Consider the following 13,860-nt stretch of genomic DNA (forward strand, 5'->3'; position numbering starts at 1 on the left):
TAACTGTGGTTAAACAGAAGTGTAGGAATGTTTTGCTTTTTAACAGTTAGCCACTTAAATTGTTATATAAAATACCTGTAAGAATTAGGACCCTGCAATGAAACCAGCCAGCAGTGTGTAATTAATCTCAGGAGTTTGTTGGAGTTGCCCACTGCAGCTGATTTGTAAGTTTTAGCTTACAAATAATTGCAGTGTTAGTTTTGCTCAAATTACCCATAAAGAAATTGGGCAGAACAGCTTCTAAAGAATAGAAGGTAAAATGGTCAAAAGTTCTTAAGAAGCTTTTAAGCCCAGAATTCATGGCTTAAGCACTTAAACTACATCACAGAGCTGGTACTGAAGAAGTTAGTAAGTACTGTAAAATGACATGCAAGATTTATGGTAAATTTTGTCAAGTCTTACTGACTTTGACTAGTATTTAAGCTTTTTGGGACATTTCAGGGCTGTGGAAATAATAGCTCCAGCTCCAACCTCAGATGAGCATTGGCATAGAGGAACCTAAGCCTTTCATGCCGTTATATATAAAATGGAGCAAAGCAAGCATCCAGACACTGACAGAAAGCAGAATATGAGCTCTCTTGGCGTCTCCTTCACTTTTGAAAAGAGAGACTAGTGCTCTTTTCTCATTTAAGTTCTTTTGCCAATTTGATGCTTATGTTGGGGACAGGGGGTTGTTCGGTTGATGGGTTTCTTAATCCATGAAAACAAATAAATAGGTAATAATGCCTCTTGCATAGTAAATTCATAGACTGTCAGAGCTCTTTGGAAACAATTGATCCCTGGGTAATAGGAAAGCAGAAGGAGAAAGCATGTCTCTTGAGCAATTTGCTGCAGTATTTTTGAAGGCAGGGAGGAGGGGTTGTAAATATGTAATCGGATGACAATCTGTGGATATGCCTTTTGTTAGGAGAGGTGTCATAGTAAAGGTGCAAGAGGAAGTACTTCAGCTGGGATTGGGGAACCATCCTCTGCAGATTGTCTGTGCAGGTATGGAGGAATTGGCTAGAAAAAGCAGTTGTAGACATGGGTGTGAAAGGATGTGGTGGTAAATCAGTGTGCCCTGCAAATGACACTTCAGTTTTCTGCTGATGTCAGGGCTGCAAATTGGGAAGTGGTAGCTTTTTTTTGAATGATTATTGCAGAAGAATGAAGGGGTCTAGTTCTCTCCACCCTGTATTCATTGCAATTACTTACATCAGTGCAAGCTGAGTGAAAAGATGTTTTGTTGTGATTCAGTACCATTTTTTCCACGCTCATTTAAATGAGCACACCAGTGAGTCTCTGGTCCAGCAACTATAAAACCTAAACAACATTCGAAGTGCAAACACAGGTCTGTATGACATGCATAATGTCCCTTTTCAATGATGCTCTTTACATCTGTTTCACAGGAGCAGCCTGCCTGTTTGCCATGTACCCTATCTTGATGTTTTCCAGGTGTTTCACATCAGTGTTTTACAACAAAAACTGCCAGGAACTGGTCATTGCTCTAGGATATTTTTGGGGAAGGGTTGGGTCTTTTTCATTTAGCCTCTGACTCCATTCCAGCACACACAGAAATGGTAACTTGTATTGGTGAAAAAACCCTACCAAATGCAAGAAATACTCGGGTCTTGCAAATATTTGTACCCTACACACACAGTGTCCTCTTTCTGTCTGGGTCAGAGTGAAGCTGCTACCCTGGTAGCTGAGTATGGTGAAGTGTTTTTCTGAGTTTGATAAGTACTTTTTCCCTAATGATTTTTTTTTACAATTAAACATAAACCCACCATTGTTTCAGGGGAACCCAGCGCACCCAAACTGGAAGGCCAGATGGGAGAAGATGGAAACTCCATTAAAGTGAATGTTATCAAGCAGGATGATGGTGGCTCCCCAATTAGACATTATCTGATCAAATACAAAGCCGTAAGTATGACTGACACTCAAGCCTGATTTGGTTTTAGCCTGTTCAGTACTTGGGCTTCACTATGTAGGCTGACAGCCCTGAAGTGAAGATCTTGGAGGTAGCCCAGTATGGGAATACATGCTAAGCAGATGTGGTGGAAATGTATATGGTATGAGACATGACATGCACACAAGCAACATACAAAATCTTTGTCTCATTTTCTTTCCTTTCACTTTGACTATGAAAGATTATTTCTCCATGCTGTCTTCTGTGAGCATATGATAATTACATGCATTTAGTGTTATTTCATTTCATATACGTCCAAGATGGGATTGCCAGCAACTACTTAAATAGCCAGGGACCAGAGGTTCAGAGTGTAGAGCATTGCCCCCCTTCAGACATGTATCTAATCATAACTTTCCGTTGGTCATTGAAACTGCCGTAGTTGATTGAGTAATGGGCGCTTCAGTACCAAATAATTCTACAGATTGTTGAATAAGACTCAGTGTAGCCAGTATAGGCACAGATAAAGTGAGAGATGCTATTGGAAGCAGTTCCCCTTTAGGCCTAACTTCATCAGCTCTCATTGTAAATTACTCAGGATTGCAAAATACATGATTCTCTGAGCAAAACATCTAGCTCTAGTCTTGGGAAAGAACATCCGTGTGATGAGCAGCTAGCATTGTTGTAAGCTGAACATGGCCCTTGTTTTGTGTTAGGTGGTATTAGATGGTTTTTCTTACAATGGCGAAAAACAAAACAAACAAAAAAACCCCACCCACTTGGAGAGATTGCTTAGCACATCCTTGAGGAACAGGACCTTGAGAGGGCATCAATGAGAATATGAAGCTACTGGCTATTAGTAATTTTTCTTTATATGCTACAAATGAATAATCCTTAAAGTCGCAGACCAAACTTTGCACTGCAGTCTAGAAATCCCAAGAGTATTTACTATTTTGTGCATTTTAGGTTACTTAACACTTCTTAGAATAAGGAGAGTCTTTGGCATGTCAGAAGTACGATCTAGTGTCACAGAACCGTATATTCTGGCAGAGATGGAAAAGTCTGTTAGCACACTGCAGTCCCGGAAAACTACCTATGACTGTCTCAAGGTACCTTGGCAGTGGGTGTTTCAAATTCAGCTAGGTGAAATGTACATCTGGATTCCTTGAAACTGGCATAGGAATTATAAGAGTTACTGGTTGTATGCACCTTTTAAAATCTCTCTTAAACGGTGCAGAATAGAATGGTAGTTGGTAGTGGTAAGCTCAGCCAGATCTACGTTAAGAAGTAAATCTCTGTGTTTCAAATAATTTAGCTTTGACATATTAAGACTTGAAAGAAGACTCTTAGAGTGCTTTGCAGGGCAGAGACATACAGAAGGTACAGCTTTTCCCCTCTGAAATGGAAGTGGTCTAGTGATGTGGCAAAGATTAGAGGAAGAACTGAGGGATTTTCTTCAGGTGTGGTAACACTGCAGAAAACAGGATTCTGAGCAGGACAGAGGCTGCTTTAGTATCTCTTGTCCTCTCCACTTAAAGCCAAGACCACAGGATGTTTTGCATCCCTGAATTAGCTAAGGAGCATATGCTTGTGTAGAAACCTCCCTCCTTTTCCATTTGTTAGTTAATCATTACAGTGTCCTCAAAGCTGGCTACTAATGTTGTGCTGTGTGTTTTGCATCCCTGCCTGTCATCTTGCTGCTCTGCAGAAGCATTCCTCAGAATGGAAACCAGAGATCAGACTTCCGTCTGGCAGTGACCACGTCATGCTCAAGTCCCTGGACTGGAATGCGGAGTATGAGGTTTATGTGATAGCAGAAAACCAGCAAGGGAAGTCCAAACCAGCTCACTATGCTTTCCGAACTTCTGCTCAGCCTACTGTCATCCCAGGTACAGCAGTCATAAGCTTTACCATTGTTTTCTGCTTCCAATTAATGCAACAGTGCTGCATCCTTTAATGTGCCTGAGTAACCCTGACAACTCGCTTGCTTAAAGCCATTATCACAATTGGTTACCCATCCAAAGCTTAGGTTTTGCCATGTACATACCTGTACTGTAGTCCATGTTACAGTATGTACAGCATTAGCAGTACACTGTTAGGAATGCTACATGACAAATCCTGACTGTTTACAGGGAATGTTGGCTTTTTGTATCAGGGTAACAGGATTGCCAGATGAGAAAAGCAGTGGATAGAAAATGCTTTCTGAAACCAGAAAGTAAGATTCTCATTTTAAACTAAAGCAAAAGAGACTATTTGGATCTCTGGGGCGAATGCTTTTCACAATGCAGATTTCCTTTCCAAATCTGCTTTGGGCTTGCTTACTGCTTGTTTGTCCATCCAGCTCAGCATTTGGAGAAATAAGGGCATAAGGAGTTTGCTAGCGGAGAAAGGGAGGGAGTTAAAATCTTTCTCTGAAGATTTTTTATTAAATGAAATGGAGATCAAATTACACTAATTTTAAAACAGCACTGTTTTAACGTTGGGTAAGGCATTAGGGCAAAGTAACTAAATTGCATTAGAATGCTGCTGGAAACTCCTGTTTCAGACAGACTGTACTTATTAGCTGCTTAAAAAGAAGCAGCACAAATACTATGAAAAACAAACAGATCCTGTTAGCTGAGATGCTAGGAATGAGGAGTTCACTGGAAGGTGTTGCAAGCTTTTCTACACAAGTGGTGGTAGTGCACATTAAAAAAAAAAAAAAAAAACACCTCAAGGATGAAATTGCTGGACTACCTGTAAATTAAAGTTCTGCAGTTCTGATTGGTTAAAGGCAGATGGATGAACTTTAAAGCTTATGAGTCAGTCAATCTAAGTGCTCACTGCACAGCCACAGATCACTGCTGACAGTCCATATTGAAGGGAGTGATTTGATTACATTCTGTCTTTCTAGCTGGTTAACTCAGTCTCATGTTTTTCTTCAGAACAACTAGAGAGTCTTCTTCAGTCCTTCCCTTGCACTGAGAATTCAGTCCTTTGGTCTGCTACCACTGCGCCCACTCCCTTCCTGTCTGAAGGAAACAGCTGAGACCTTGTGCAGTTTGCATGCTGAAACTCCACTTAATTAAGCTAGATAATGTCATTAAGCATACAAATGGATGACCTAGTTGGCTGGGGCTTGAAAAATGTGTAAGGTAGGGAGGATGAGAATAGGGAGGAGGAGGGAAGTGGGGCAAAAGAGAGATTGGGATGTGTGTTTCAACAAGACTGTAGTTTTGGGTGGAAGGACCCTCAGTAACTCATTAAGCAACTTACTCTCTGATTCTCATTTTCAACAGCTCTAATACTTACTACCCTCACATATTTGAAGGACAACCGTGACTGATGTGGCAGGACAAAGTGAGGGTAATTTGGCAAAGAGTGCCTTAAGGTCAGTTCAGAGCTGAACAGTCAAATGCAGTAGCCTGAAAACAGCAGAAAGTGGTTCCTTTGCACTGTGATGTATCTCCCCAGGGAAAGTTATAAGTACTCATCAGTCTTTTTGTTCCTCCACACTCCTTTGTGTGCAACCATTGTTGCCTTCCTGTTCTGATAGTCTCTTAGCCTTTCTACATGCCCAATAGGACAGCAAAGCTACCTGGGACAGCTGGGATGTCTTGCACAGGCGTATTAGCAAATTTTGAGAATGCTAGTGCCTTTGGAGTACACGGCGTTCATACTGTAGTCCATGGCAATGGGAGGAGCAATGAGCCCAGATGCCACTGAGCCCTTTAAATCCAACAGTAACATGGGCAGGGACTGTCTAAAAATATGGGGTGGGGGGAAGCCCAGTTTGTTATCATACGTGTGACTTCCTTGGCCTCTCTAAAATTATTCCTTGCTTAGGAGGAATCAGGATTTGAGGCTGCCAGTCAAATGTTGCACTTGGAAATATTGGAAGCACTCTGAAAAGCAGTCATTTCAGAGTGCAAATTTGCTGCAGGATTGACCCAACAAATGGATGCAGTTGGTTCTCAGAAGGAATGTGCTCTGGTTCAGGGGCAAGTAGAGCACTGTGCAGTGAAATGATTACTGCTGACTATACTGAATTTGTGACTCTTTCCTTTTTTTTTTTTTTTCTTCATTTTATGTAGAGAGGACTGTTTTCTGTTAGGTTTTCCAAGGTGTTTCCAGACCCTTTGATTCCCTAAGCTGATCCCCAAAGTAATAATGTTGGGGAAGATATTTCCAGAGGGCAGGCTAGATTTTTCTGACATGCAGTCCACGGGCCTCCATTGAAATGAAGGCAAGTATGCCAAATTGCAGTAGGAAAGAGGCTCTGTGTATTGCTTTCCTTTAGCATCTCTTGTTATTTTCATGGTGTTTAGCTTTTAGATTTTGATTTCAAAATGAGCTACATAGGAGAAGTCAGAGCCAGTGCCTCCAACATAGCATTGTTCTGCCTGACAGTAATAGCTAGGAATTTCCTGCAGACAAAATGGTTATTTATTATGTAGAGTCCTTTGTTACCATCATCTGTACAGTGTCCTTAAAGTGATTGGAAGGATAAGGGTATTATTTTCAGTAATAACTGCATTAGAGTAGTTTACAAGCAGCTGGAAGGCTAATTGGAAAAGTCAGTCTTGTATTCTTGAAACCTTCTTGCTTCACCAGGGTTTTAGTCACCTGGATCCTATTATCCAGGTCCTTGGTACAGTAGGCTTTGGGGGAAGAACTTGGACAGGCAGGTGAATTGTCTGCTACACAAAAGCTTTGCTTTTTTTTTTTTTTTTTTGATATGTAAAAGGTAGTGTTGTCCTTTCACATACCAGATAATCATTTTCTTGTGTTTCTCGCTGAGCCTTCTGTTCCATCATTTTTAATCTCATGTGCTTGCAAACCCCATAAACCCTGACTTGGACCCAGCTCTGCGGCTTTGGGCATTGCTGAGCTTCTGAACTGGCCCCTTTGTTGGTGTGAATGTGCTAATGCTCTTCTTTAACCTTTAGCCATTTTAATTTATGAAATTAAATAAACCTTTGATTCTTATGTTTTCTATATTTATGACCTAATTTTTTTTATCTATTTTTCTCTCTTTCTCTCTTTCTTTCTTTCTTTTTCTTCCTTGTCCTTTCTTCCCTCCCCTCTCCCTTCTTCCCCTTACTCCTTTCCTGTGTCTGTCGTCATACATGTCACCTTGGATCTCACTGGGAAACATCCACGCTTGCCACATGCACCAAATTTGTTTTTAAACAACCATATTTTCCCCTCCTGGGAACCATTGTCTGGCACCTGCAGCGACCTTGGGAAGTCCATCAACGTCGTCCTCCTTTGTTTCATTGCTTCTTTCTGCAGTGATTCTGCTTTTGCTCTGTTAGAAACTTAAAATAAAATAAAGCAATATTTGCTTGAAAAGGCCTGGGTCCCACCAAGGCATGAAAGCAGATAACTTTGCTTCAGAGGATCATGTCAGTTCAGAAAAAAAAAACAACAGAGAACATTTTAAAAAAATGTTTAATTTGAAAGAGTTTGTATTTTGTAACAAGGAAAAAAGGTTAAGCCAAGTTTTTTGTCTTTAACTTTTTTGTTACTTGTAATGAATTTGCCCTTTTTAATGGATGTAAAGAAAGATTTTCGTTATTGTTTGCTTGCTGTTTTTCATCAAAGGAAGGTACAATATTGAAAGCCTTTTAAGATACTGCTTTTTGCTGATTTCTCTGCACATCTGGTGCTGATCACCACTGTATTGTGCAAAAGGTTTCTAAAGCCCCTTCCACAAATCTAAACCCACAGGCTATAAAAAGAGAAAGAAGATTTGTCAGAGATAATCCTACTGGTTGCCCAGACAAATGTCTCTGTGGGCTTTTGCATGCGGATGCGAATTTATGGCCATTAGAAGGTTTTCCTACTGTAGTGGTCTGAGTATAAGCACCTTGTGGGAATTACACTGAAGAGATTTCTTTCTTTCCTTCTTACTGTGGTTGAATCTTTGTGACTTAATTGGCCCCTTGTGTGCAGTCCAGTATGTCCTGACACATAGTGGATCTGGGGTATAATACAGCCCATAAGCATACAAATTTGCAACAGATGCTTGTCCAATATTTTCTGGTTTTGCACGAGTGTATTATCAACTTCATAGAGAGATCCCTTTTCTTCCCATTTTAACAGAAAAGATTAGCTTGGATCAAGTTACCTGACCAGATAAATTATTATTACTGATCCTTAATAAAGTTCATGGTTAACTATGCATGTGACACTACCAGGCAGGATTAATCCATGGTGTAAATTGGTGCGATATAACGCATTTTTGTTACCAAGTTCTGTGTATTGCATTTCATTGAACAAATTTCATTTGACTTTTCTCTTGTTCTTATTCTTAAAAAAAAAAAAAAAACCAAACAAAAAACAAACCAAACAACAAAAAAACAACCCAAAAACCTAATCCCCAAAAACCCACCAATGCCCAAAATCAACCCAACAACAATAAAAAGCCCCTGTGACCCTTATGAATTCTCTTTGTGATGGGAAATCTATTTGGCTCTGATGCTCTTCTAAAAATGAGTGTCTCTTTCCCTCCATGTCTTTCTTTTCCTGTGAGGGGACCTGAGGTTGCCAGGGATGAAATTGTTGACATAGTTATTGAACTGTCTGTACAGAATGTCTCAAATACTATCAGTTGTCTGGAATGGGATTAATCTTTCTAACAAAATTCTAATAGGGACAAAACCACCCCTGCCATCAGTCTTGTCTAACTATGCGTTTTATGCTCTGCTGTGTTTATTCAGACTTTGTTCATTATGATTTGTGAACTGCATTTCTATCTAAATTATAAATGAAAACTTTGTGCAGGTGTTACACACAAAAGCATGTGGATTTCTTTAAAAAAAACCCCCTCACCTCCAGTGTTTTAGAGTACAGAAAATTTGTTAGATCTTTTGAGTGTACACTTTAGTGTTCTTGAAGTACAGCAAGAGTAATCATGATACTAAAAAATTGTGTGACATTCCCCTATAGCTGAATTTAAGTTCATCTGTAGATCTGATATCAGCTTGTATTGTGGGTTTCCCCTTATCCACAGATGGAGGTTACTAGCTGAGGTTGAGATATATCTCACCTAACTCATAGGTTATTAAAATTATTTTGCCTAAACTATAACTTTTCATAATGTTGCGTAGAGAGAGAACAGCACCTCTGGAGGCCGTTCTTCCTATTCAAGGGGAGATGCCTTAAGGCAGGGGAGATGCGTTATGCTCTAAGGGGCCTCCTCTCTGTGGTGACTAGGCAAAGCCCAGACAAGTAGATGAGTTCATTTACATGGCTGAAGTTACTTGAAATGAATCCCATACTCAATGGCAAACAGGAATCCAGTCAACATGGAATATGTACAGGAAGAGCTTCTGTCCCTGTGTTTGTAAAAATAAGGAACATAACCAATATTTTTACCACCAGTTTACGCAGATTCGTAACAACAGGAACTAGATATACATCGGACCCTTGAGGTCTGACAGTCAATGCTGTACAAGGTCCCAGGCCTGTTCTTGATGTAAATAAAATTGTAAAAAAGTTTGCAGAAAAGCCAACTCTCTTGCCTGTGCTCAGAGATGAGACATAGATTCAGATCTGGAACCAGAAGTAGTTCAAGCACTCAGATTTTCGGCACACACATGCATGTTCTTTGCGAGCCCACGTTCTATGGGAACAAGTCATACCTACAGAAAGACTGGAACCTCAGCCCTTAGAAAAGATGTTTCCGTGTGTGTGTGACGAACTGCAGAGCCTTGTAGGATCTCACATGGCCCATGGGATTCCAGCAGCTGTACCCCCAGTTTGTTGTTATACATATTTTCAAAGATGTTTGTCAAAGCATTACTTTGGCTGCCTTCACTTTACAGGAAGGCCTTGTTTGATAATGTTCTGCTCCACCAGGATCAGTTGCAATTGTTCACACCTCCTGGTTTCTACTAGATAAAAAGAAATTTTTGAAGCTCTCCCGACTCTTGAAGCTGGTGGAGTGGAAGGAGCAGCCAGTGGCACTGAGGTGTGTGCATTGTAGTAACGCAGAAGGGCAGCTGCGGCAGAGGTCAGACTGCAGATCAACTGTTCAGATTTACAGTTAGGTTTACTCCTGAAAGAGGATCTTCTTGTGACTCATTCTTTGGTTACAGTTTTTCCTCTTTATATGCTCCTGTTCCCCTTTTCAGCTTTAGGAAGGGAGTCAGTCATAGGAATATAACAGGGCTCGAAGCCAGGAGCAGACCCCTGAACCCACACAGTGTTGGTGACAATCTAAAAGGAGTTCAGTATACTAGTTTTGGGAAATACCCATTGCCCTCTTTGTCTTGGAAGGAATGCTCCACAGACTGCTGCATATTTCTTCTACCTAGTAGCTAAGTTGAAGGCAAGCATAAGTTGTCAAGCCTCAATCTGTGTGGAAACAGCAGCTGTTGTCACTTGGAATAGAAGGTTGCTTGCATGTTGCTTTTCTCCACTATAAATTGTGCAGAGGGTCTGAGAGAATGAGGTCTGTAAAATGTGGCACCCCTTCTTTGGAGGATACTTTTAAGTGTTTGCAAATTAAAACTGTTAGCATCCACTGAGAACAAATGGCTTTTCTCTCCTGGGTGGTGGGTTTTTTTGGTTTGGGTTTTTTTTTTTTTTTCCTTCTGATGCATGAAATTTTATTTGTTTTGTTTGTTCTCTCTTCTGCCAAATATTGTAGGATCATTGAAATGCCTGGAATCTCATCTGCTTCTCTCCATCCCTTTTTTGTCTCTTTGTCTGCCTGTGCCTGAACATTCACTGCATGCTCTATCTGAGACCCCGCTAGGAAGACACATCTCAGTGGTTCTGCTCTCTCTGACAGGGCAGATGTCTGTACAGAGTTGCAGGAAGTAAAATTGATGGGTCATTTTATTGTGCACTGTAAAATAAGGGTGATTAGAAAAGTCCGTCTTGCAGGAAGCTCATTTTCCATTGAAAAAATAATTTGTAATTAATAAATTCTTCACTTCTTTATAATTCAGGACTAAAGAAATTTTTTAACATTTTGTGTTTCCTTATTTAACCTGTGGAAGTATTATTTGTCTTAGTCCTGAAAATAGCAAAAGGGGTCAATAGAAAGCTTCTCATCAGGTTGAATGTGCTCTGGATCAGGTCATAAATGTCTGCCGTCTATTTACACGGTAGTACTCACTGGTGATACACATGTACTCTCGTACACGCAGTGTTAGCAGCTGATGCTTAACAACCTAGCTGTTTGTTTATTTGCTTCTTTTGTACACTGAATTGTTCTAGGCCCCAGAAAACTTGTTAGGGAAATAAAGTGTCTAAATATTAGTTTGATTAAATACAACATAAATGTAGCTATAGGATGGAGTGGATAGTTCTGAAAGTATTCGTAGATCAGTTTAATCAAATGTGCCAGTCTGTGAAACTGAGTAATAGACTATGTGCTTCCTGCATTTTATAGCAACAGCAAAATTCCTTTACAAAATATATACAGAAAAAAGAAATGCAGCACCAACAGCCTCCGAGTTCATGGGGTCTTTAAGGATTCTTATATCATTCTTCCCTATTGCTAATCTCTGAAAGACTGGAATATCGATTCACGTCATGAATTAGAGTTTACAAAACCAGAACTAGTGGAAGAGATTTGAAAATTATTGAAAATTGCAGGGCTTTCTTACTAGCCTAGGAAAAAAAACATTGCAGGCAATTACCTTGGCCCAGTTTCATTTTTCTGAAAGGTAAAATCTGAGAATAGCACAAACCCAAGGGCATTCCTCTGCAGATTTGCCCGTACTCTCCCCATCTCCATACTCTTCTTCCTGTCAGCCTTTCCTATCGTAGCTGCTGGTGCTCCCTGGGGCAGAGCAGAAAAGGTAACAATTTGGAAGAGAGGGAGAAACAAGGAGGTGAGACTTGTACCTAGTCAGTAGCTCTCCTTTGGGTGTTTAGAAAGAAAAGAGTTATTTTGTAGCTATCATAGCAGAAATTGGACCTTTGGGAACAGTAGTGCTTGGTTTTTATAACCTTGTGCGGTGGGTTCCAAAATTTCAGGGCCAGTCAGTCTACTACCAGGATGCAGCAGTTCTTGGGGGCTGTTGAAGTTTCATTGACAACACAGCCACTCAATGTAAGTTGGGTGCTCTTTGCAATTTGGTGGATATGGTGCAGATCATTTTCTGTGGCTGCGAGACCACAGCAGTCTCGGTTAGCACTGTATCTTCATACTAATTAAACCAAATGGACTTCTGAGGAAACTCAGAATTATTTTGTAGTTATATAGGAGCCCTCCTAGTATAGCATTATGAATAGTTTATGCCAATGCTTCCTAAACATAGAAGATAGGACCCTGAGTCAGAGTGGAAGGATAGCGGGGCACATCTTTGCTACAAATCGTTGATTATATTGGCTTTAGCAAATCTCTGGCAGTTGTAGTGGCTGAAGCCACTGGTTCAGGGATGCTTGGGGTCACAGAGAAAATCAGTGGCAGAACAGAGAAAGTTAGTTAGGTTTGAACATCTTTATCTGTTGTCTTAGTCATAAAACCGTCTTTTCTCTGTTACATCTGATCTTTTATAACCTTTCATGTGAGAAAAGCCTCGCAGGTTATCTGATAATGTGCCTGTGGTTTGGACAAGTTTCATAAAATCTGGGATACCTGTAACAATTTTCAGACTTTCTGTCTGTGAACGTTTAGATATTTGTTCATGTTACGTTTGTAAGTGTTTTCAGTGCCTCACGAGAAGCTGATGGAAGCTATGTGAAAACAAAATTTAGACAGACTGTAGATCAAGTCAGGGAGCCGTTACTGGGCCCTTGAGTAGAAGTCTGGCACTTTGTTCATCATGCACATTGCAATTAGCAAGATTAGTCATTTTGTGGGGTCTGGTACTTGCTGAGGGCTGCTTTTGTAGAGCAGAGTGTCTGCTGGCCCAATGGATCCTAGTCCTTGCCAGGGGCTATCAGAGAACTAACACTCTGCTTCCCAAGCACTGGTCGCAGAAATGCACGGACATGCACACACAAACATATGAGCCCTGCCATTGTCATTTTAAGTGGAATGGCAAATGTCGCTTGGAACAGGAACCATATTTTTCTTCCATTTTTGCTTCCTGTTACTAATCCAAAATAGAAAGATGTGAGTATTCAGACAGGCTTTTCTGCAGGAGTGCTAAAGAATCTGCATAAAATCCCTGTTTAGAAAGTGAAGCAGATTTCAGCCAAATTTGGTGGAGAAAAATACGACATTCTGCTCTCATTTGGAGATTTCATTTGGGATACGTTTTTCCGAGCCAGAGCTCATCCACCTTCTGTTTGCCCAAAGCTCATCCACATTCTGTTTTCAGCTTTTGAATCTTGCTGTATCTTTGCTCAGATAAAGTTCCTTTATTGTATGTGCTATTCTGCTGCATATAGGGCTACATTGACCTAACTGATCCCTGCACATTTCTTTCTTGAAATTATATTGACTGAATTTCCCAAGTAATTTCTGTTTAATTCTTCAACCATAATTGTGATATTTCCCTGAATTGTTGTCTTTCTCAGCATCTTTTCTGAATAGCTTTTCCACATTAGTCACGCTGATGCCAAAGACTGAGGTATTCTTTCACTTCCAGCTTACACTGGAATTACACTTACATCCCTGTTTAAACACGTGCCTTGGTATTGCCAGAAGTGAAATGGTAACAGGCTGGCCCAGGATCCCATGGGAATGCCTGAACATTTTGATCTCCGATGGCACAGCGAACTGACTCCTGCACAGGGAAGAAATTAGTTCCTTCTTTACTATTCACGTAAAGCAGCTTGCCCAAGTCCAATACCATGTGTAAACATTACAGCGCTTGAAAACAGCCACTGCTGCAATGCCTGCTGAGGACCTAGAAGCTTTAGCTGTGCCCCAGAGGCAGAGGCTATGATTGTCCTAATGGGTTTGCAGCTTTTGCAGTTCACGTGGGTCATGTGCAGTGGTCCACAGACAAGATGTGGGCAATATAAAAGACTATTGATGTGGTTTATGCCACAGATAATTCCTGACCTTAAGGGACTTACAG

The 13,860-nt window shown here is 40.6% G+C and overlaps 1 protein-coding gene across 7 annotated transcripts in view; it reads left to right on the top strand.

Annotated features, from left to right (window-relative positions):
• Nucleotides 1-13,860, top strand: part of NCAM1 (neural cell adhesion molecule 1) — a 140,793-nt gene that overhangs the window by 117,982 nt on the left and 8,951 nt on the right. For 5 of the 7 annotated variants that reach the window (XM_075774799.1, XM_075774801.1, XM_075774798.1 and 2 more), the window contains 2 exons: nt 1,778-1,902; nt 3,594-3,774. In XM_075774799.1, the coding sequence (XP_075630914.1) occupies nt 1,778-1,902; nt 3,594-3,774 (306 nt within the window). Of the gene's footprint in view, nt 1-1,777; nt 1,903-3,593; nt 3,775-7,102; nt 8,122-13,860 lie in introns of those variants that run through there. The other 2 variants (XM_075774803.1, XM_075774802.1) reach the window with 1 other exon arrangement.

The sequence above is a fragment of the Balearica regulorum genome, chromosome 23, assembly GCF_011004875.1.
Source record: "Balearica regulorum gibbericeps isolate bBalReg1 chromosome 23, bBalReg1.pri, whole genome shotgun sequence".
Lineage (NCBI taxonomy): Eukaryota > Metazoa > Chordata > Aves > Gruiformes > Gruidae > Balearica > Balearica regulorum.